Source organism: Dermochelys coriacea, chromosome 1 (assembly GCF_009764565.3).
Source record: "Dermochelys coriacea isolate rDerCor1 chromosome 1, rDerCor1.pri.v4, whole genome shotgun sequence".
Lineage (NCBI taxonomy): Eukaryota > Metazoa > Chordata > Testudines > Dermochelyidae > Dermochelys > Dermochelys coriacea.
Window position 1 is genome coordinate 213,383,071 of NC_050068.2, and position 7,275 is coordinate 213,390,345.

At 48.8% G+C, this 7,275-nt stretch overlaps 2 gene segments (V, D, J or C); both read right to left on the bottom strand.

Moving 5' to 3' along the window:
- Positions 1-3,642: 3,642 nt before the first annotated feature.
- On the bottom strand, positions 3,643-4,318 carry LOC122458278. The segment is given in 2 exon segments: positions 3,643-3,989; positions 4,113-4,318. Coding segments are annotated over 2 exon segments (396 nt in total).
- Positions 4,319-6,099: 1,781 nt separating this feature from the next.
- On the bottom strand, positions 6,100-6,985 carry LOC122458279. The segment is given in 2 exon segments: positions 6,100-6,548; positions 6,670-6,985. Coding segments are annotated over 2 exon segments (498 nt in total).
- Positions 6,986-7,275: the final 290 nt, after the last annotated feature.

Genomic DNA, 7,275 nt, shown 5'->3' on the forward strand with positions numbered 1-7,275 from the left:
TAGTGAAACGTTTTGACCTTAATCTCTCTGGGTCTCAAACTTCGGATCTATAAAATGGAGATAATAATCCGTCTCCTCACAGGGCTGTTGTGGAAATAAATCAGTCAATGTGAAGCACTCAGGTGCTGTAGTGATGAGCACCCTAGGAAAAAACATGAAGAAATTTCAAATCCTTTCTTCAGAACAAGGTTTGAACAATGTGCAGAAAATAAGGCCTGGGGCCATACATGGAACAATGATGAGAAAAAACATACATACACATACTGAGTGAATTTTCGTTGTACAGGCTTTGTCAGATCTGCTCTCTCCATACATTTGTATGTGATTGTATGTTGCTATTTTTTAATGAAAAGAAAACAAAGTTCTGGTCTGTATCATTTTTCTCTTGGGCACCTGGCACTTTATCAAGTTCACCCTCAGAAATGTTGTCTAATGACATTTAGAAGACATCTAGCTGGTGGAGGAAGGAACAGTATGCTCTTTAAGTGGTGTGTAATAAGGCGGAGTGGCCTATCTTCTTCTGCACTTGAGAATGAGGGACCACTACACTCCCCCTGGAGGGTTGAGTCGAACCCACCTCACCCCCCTCACCGGAAGTTACCAGGTTGGGACAGGAAGTATAAAGGGAGGGCTCTGCAGCTCAGTTGAATGGGAGCAGGGTAGGAGACAGATGTCTCCACTTTGCTGCAGAACCCTGGAGCTGAACCTTTGCTTTGCAGTGTCTTGCCCCTGGACGAGACTGTCCCTGGAAAGGAGTCGCCAGGACTGCTGTCTGTTGTGTACCCAGAGGACCTTTGGACCTCAGACTTCCCTACCCAGACTGTGATAGGAAGTAGCCCAGGGTAACCAGACTGTAGTCCGGTTTTGTTGCCAGAGCATGAGTTAGCGGGTTTTGGCTGGATCCTCCCCACTGATCCAGTGGCAGACCACTCCACCATTGTTAGGGCTCTGGGCTGGGATGTGGTGGAGACGGGTGTCCCCCATACCGTCTGCCACCCCACACAGGGATAGCAGCCTCCCCACTGTAGGCCAACAGGCCTACCTTTGTCTGCGGTCTGCCTGAATTAATATGCCAGATCTCTTGTTGCTCCGCCCTGTCTGAGGGCCAAGGCGTGCTAGACTCTTAATTGTTGTCAGCCCCGGCTGGAGCCTGTGGGCTAAAGACTGCTCATGCTCTGCCCTGTGGACAGGGCTAGAGCCCTAGACTGTGTGTTTGCTGGCTGCCTAAGCCAGGAGGCTTAGACTAAAGACTGTTCAGTGCTCTGCCCTGCCAAAGAGGGGTGAGGGCATCAGACGGTTACTGCTTGTTTTGCCTCTGCTAGGCAGCCACAGACCTTTAGACTGCTTACGGCTCGGCCCCACCAGCGAGACTCAACCCCAAGTGCTGTTGCCTGATACAACGAGGCGGGGTGGCCTCCCTCCCCACTTGGTAGCGGGGACCCCTACAAGGTGGTTAAGGGGAGGTTCAAGCTGGGAGGAAAGGTTTGAGATGTCTGTTAGGAGGGCTGAGTAAGGGTTAACCAGCTGGAGCTGTCTCGGGGGCGTCTTAGGGGAGATGAGATAGGGCTTGTCAACTGAGGTCTTGTTTAGATCAGGATTTAAAGGTGTGAAGTTGAGTCCAGTTACCTAGTTCACTCTAATTAACACCTCTTAAAACTCAAGTCAGGACAAAGCGATTGTACTTTAACATATGTTAAACTGATGGAGTTTATGAGCCTCGGCTGGATCTGATAAAACTGAACTAGATGCATTAAACTGGAATTAAGTGGGGTTTCTGTGGAGTCCAGCTAGCTGATTGCACTAATACAATTGAAAAAAACTCACCTTTTCCCCAGGGGTAGACAAGGCCTGGTTGTTATTGGTAGTTAAGTGAGGATTCAGTGTCTGGAAGAAATGAAGACCAGAAGGAAAGAAGGCATTGTAAGCAGCTTCAGCACTTTGGAGCAGGGATTTGGGTGCTTGGCATTGAGGGGCCTGTGCAGGAGAAGTAGACAGCGGGTAGAGGCATGCCAGGGAGTGCTTTAGAAGCACTGTGTAAGTGTAACCCACACACCTCCTGCGGTCCCGGGTTCAATCCTGCCCACTGGGGTCTGTCAGTGTTACATAAGCAACTTGACTTATCTGCAGTTGCAACTTACTTGTTTTAAAGGTTAATCTAGAGCATAGCCAGTGTCACTTCCAGCAGGGCTGGTGAGATAGAGCTGCTCTCCCAAAGAATGGAGGAGAAGTTTTACTACACAGGAGGAAGCTCTTAAAGTGCTATATGTCTATGTGTTGATATACAAACACACAGCTGAATCATTCACTTTGTTGGAGAGGGATTTGACTGAAAGAACCGGGTCTACCAGTGAGCACCTGCAAATCCCCCTGGAACACCACATTTCTCTACATATTCTATGGTCTCAGACCAGGAGATGAATTGCAGAGCCTTTCACAGAGGCTGCTAGTACCAGGTAGACTATCATACCTATATTTAGTTTCCAAGACAGCTGTCCTCACTGTTTTCTCTCCATTGCCAGACTCCCTATGTGTCCTGAGAAGGGAAAAAGACAAAATACAAGAGATGTACCCAGTCAAGCAAATGGCTCATGGCAATAGAGTTGTATCCTGCAAACACAAGGATGAGGTTTAATATCTCAGCTGATGACATATATGTTCCCAAGCTGGGCCATCATGAGCTATTCTGGGGCCCTATGCAGCCCCACCCCCGTGGGGTGTGTGTGTGTGTGGCCCCAGGCCTCCATGGGGGGGGGCTGGCTTGGGGGGCTGGGGGGGACCTCCCTCCAGCATTCACCGGTGGCGTGGCTGGGGCCAGGCCGCTGCACTTCCTGCCAGTGAGTCCAGGACCAGCCCTGCTGCACTCCTCAGGGGTGTGGGGCAGGGCTGGGAAGGGGTGGGGGCGGGAAGAGGCAGGGAGGAGCAGGGGCAGGGGCTTTGGGGAAGGGGTGGGGGTGGGTCGGAGCAGGGGCAGGGGCCCCGGGGAAGAGCCAGAGCAGGGGCTGGAGCAGCACGGAGCTGCGCTAGGTACCGGTGCCCTCTGCAGCTGCGTACTTTGCGTATGGGTAAGGACAGCCCTGTTCCCAAGAGACAAATGGCCATGCTTTAATTTTACTAACTTGGGTAGTTAAGCTGCATCCGTGTGAGTTTCAGTAAAAACCCGCCCGGAACCCTGGCTAATTACTGGTGGGGCTAGCCTGCATCGAAGCTTGCACTACTGCAGCTTCACTGCCCCAGGACCTAAACTAGCTAGATTAAAGCTCACTCGAGGATGTCATCTTGAGCTGCAATCACACCTTGTAATTTCAGTCGAGACATTCCCTGCGTGATTATTTGGGGGAAAGATGGGGCGAGGCTTTGGCTACTGGGAATGAACAGAGGGGATCAGGATCACAATGGTGCTAGGGTGGACTTAGTATTGGGTTTGGCAGTTTGTGTCGGGGTTTGTGGTGCTTGAAAAAGTAGAGGGCTGTCACAATAGGAGCTGGAGATCTCTGGGGAATGCACCATCTTATGTAATAATAGGAAGTTTACTCATCTCTGGAGCTTTCAATATAGACCAGGAACTATTTTTCTCTGTGTGGCAGCACACCTCCTTACTCTGTGGGAGATGGGGAGATGGCATTCCTCTTTCTGAAGTGGTGTTCAGGAAGTGGAGGTGGTTTTTTGTAGAGGGAGGAGGTGACTCTGAAGCACTGTGTCTAAGCTGCTGGAGCAGAAATACACAGCCGAGTCCTCAGGCTTCACAGGTGAGATTTTCAGCTGAAAGAGCTGAGTTTGCGGCCGGACGGCTGTGAATCTCTCAGAAATATTTCCTGGCTCTACTTTAGCTGTATCATAGGAGTAGTAGATCAGGTGCAATCCTTTGCCCTGATGCTGCTGGTACCAGTACATGTAATCATGATTAATATTTTGTTCACAGTGTAGGTCCGCTATTTTTCCTCTCTCCAGTACCAGACTCAGTGTCTGATTGAGGCGGACATCTGCACCTTCTGTGGGAAGGAGACAAAACACATGAGAGAGACACAGTGAAACCAGTGGCTCATGGGGATACCTCCACAGCTGCACCCTGCAAACTCCAGGGCAAGGATTTCATGACTTAGCCAAAAACTTACTTGCTCTTAAGAGACAAATGGCCACGCACCAGACTATCTGCATTTCCATCTTTAGAGGTATTCCCCAGCACTGACGTTTATATGGCTCTTCTATCAGCACGCATAGGCGGGACCTGTTGTCATTGTCACCATCATTGGCTCCTGCACAGGCAGACCCAAGAGAGACTTCTGAGGAGGTTCAGGCTTATTCTGCTGGGCCCTCTTGAAAGGTGATCTCGATTCCCAGCCCTGAGATGGAACCCATTATTTGGATGAGCTGATTGTGAAATCAGCTCAATGCGCATTCTAGTACAGACACTGCGTAGACATGGCAGAGGCCATTCTGCTGAGCCTCAGCTCACAGCAACCTCAGGCTTATAACCTATTTTAAGGAGGCTCGGTCTACACTTAATACTTATACCGGCATAGCTATGTCAGTCAGGGGTGTGATAAAACCAGCCCCCAGTGCCATAGATATGCTGGCTAAACCCCAGTGAGATGCAGACAGAAGTGTGCTTTTGTCAGCATAGTTAATGTCATTCAGGGAGAGGGAGTTCCTACACTGTCAGAAAAGCTCCTGCTGTCAGAGTATGTTGTGTCTACACTAGGGGGCTCTGTCAGTATAGCTATACCTACATAGCTAGGCCAGCATAGGCTCTGTAGTGTAGATACAGCCTGAAGGACTGGGGTTATCCCCCATCTCCTTAAGAAAAGATCTGGGGAATTTTAACATCTGTCCAGACAGAGCCACAGAAGGGGAGTTTGGGTTAATGTATCTTCTGAAAGGACAAAACTCTAACAATGCATCTTTCCTCTGTCCCAAGTACCCTATTAACTTAATGTAGCGAATCACCTACCTACTGGATGAAGTTGATTATTATTATAAACTGACATACAGATTTTCCAAAATACCCCATGATATATCTAATGTATATCTAACTTAAAACAGTATAAAGGAGTCTGATTTTCAGAAAGTCTTAAGTACCTTTCCTTTGAAAACCAATCCTTTGAAATCCTCTTTAAGATGTCTCACGGTGGACACAGAGAAACTCAAACACACAATCGAAAGCTATGTCTACACTGTGCACCTTACACCGGCACAGCTGTGCCACTATAGCCATGCCGCTGTAAGGTACACAGTTTTGCTGCTCTTTGTCGGTAAGAGAGAGCTGTCCACCCCTGAGTGACAAAAGTGCAACATAGACATGGCCTTAGCCATTGGGTCCAAAAATGTGCTATGCACTTTACAGACAAATAAAACAGACACAGCACCTACCCCAAGGAGCTTTCAATCTAAATATTTGACAAGTAAACTGTTAGTTATAACTCTTAGTTTACTAACTAAGGAACTAAGATACAGTTTTAGTATTTCATTTGGAAGGGGTGGCATGGAAAGCAGGTAAGAGCTCTCAAGGTGGTGGGAGGGAACATGAGAACAGACAAGGATGAAAGGGTGCTGACAAACATGGAGAGAACAAAGGAGATGGAAGTGTGTTACTCCCCACAGAGAAAAATGTTCTTGTGCACTCAGCACTGATGGAAAATCCAAAGGCAGAGGGCTCCTGAGCAAAACCCATGCATGTTCTTCTGCTTCCATTACTGCTTTGCTATGAGACTCTGTCTTCTAGGGTACTAAGGATTGTGTACAGGACCACATGCCCCATGGTGCATTTTTTATCTGTATGTGCTGATGCCCCCTACTGGATTGGATGTGCCAAAACTCCTGTTTCTATCAGTTCCCACTGAGGGCAGAGCAAGTGGTTGAACTCTGCTCACTCGGCAGACTGAGGCCTGCTCTTTTCGAGTGCGAGAGTGTGGGTTCTGCTCCCAGATGCTGCACACCACTGGTTAGTTAAGGATTTGGGGGGCAGATGTATCTATGTACACAGGGCCAGGACACAGTGGCAGATTATATTAATGCTGAGCTTGTGTGTCCTGCATGGATCTCCCAGGGCAGCTGTCCTATCCCATTTCCTCTTACCCAGAGGAGTGGGCCTTAATCCCCTCCTCATTCCTGTAGGTACCCATATAGTGTTGACATAGATTGTGACTTCCTCCTCTTCTCCTCCCTCTTATTGCACTGGTTGTGGGTAGAGATGCAGGGGGAAGCCCCTCCAAGGAGAGGAGGCTTTTGCAGGGGAAGGAGGTGACTCTGAAGCACTGTGTCTAGACTGCTGGCACAGAAATACACAGCCGAGTCCTCTGGCTTCACGGGTGAAATGTCCAAGTGAAGGAGCTCAGTCTGCAGCTTTTTAGCTTGGAATTGATCAGTGACATTGCCTTTGTCTGTTAGTTCTTCATGAACAAAGAGGAAGAGCAGCTGCAAGCCCTGTCCTGAGACCTGCCTGTACCAGAACATGTTGTTATGCCCATAGGTTTGTTTACATATGAGCTGGGCTTGGTGTCCCTTTTCCAGGTCCAGACTCTGGGTTTGGTTGATCTGAGCACCTGAGCATCCTGTGAGGGAAAGAGACAAAACATGTGAGACGGCGACAAAAGAAATGTCACAGAGGGAAATGTTCAGAGCCGTGTCCTGCAAACACAGGGATGGGGATTCATCTTTCAGCCAATGACTTACTTGCTGCCATGAAACAGATGGACACGTACCAGACTATTTGCATCACCATCTCTGCCTCACTAGCAGGGATGTTCCCCCAGTATTGCTCTTTATACAACTGTGCTCTGTAGGGCTGGTTCCCCTCCTACACCTGGAGACAACAGAAGGGATCTGTTTGTGGTGTGGCTCCAGGCTCTGACACACACAGACAAAACAGCTGAACCACAGGGGCCTGTGCACGTTCCTCCCTGCCTGGGAGCGGTGATCTTGATTCCCAGCTGAGACACAGATCATCTGCAAGTCAATAGGCCTATGTGGCATGACAATGACACCCTAAATGATCATCTCAGCAGAGAGATCAACCACAAAACAGGGCTTTTTGAGTGAGCTCTGACTCCACCCTCTTGAGTGAGGTACATTAATGAGGAGGAGGTGGGTGGATGTGTCAAGTATAGATGAAGCCTGCACTAGTGCTGCCTGCTTCTTCATTCCTGTACTCTTCCACAATGTTACTCTTTGCCTGTGCATAGGGAATAATACAGAAAAATGACCAACTGCCTCAATAGCCACACCCTTTGCCACAGCAAAGATCACCGTAGATCACAGTTGCCATGATGTCTGTGCTCC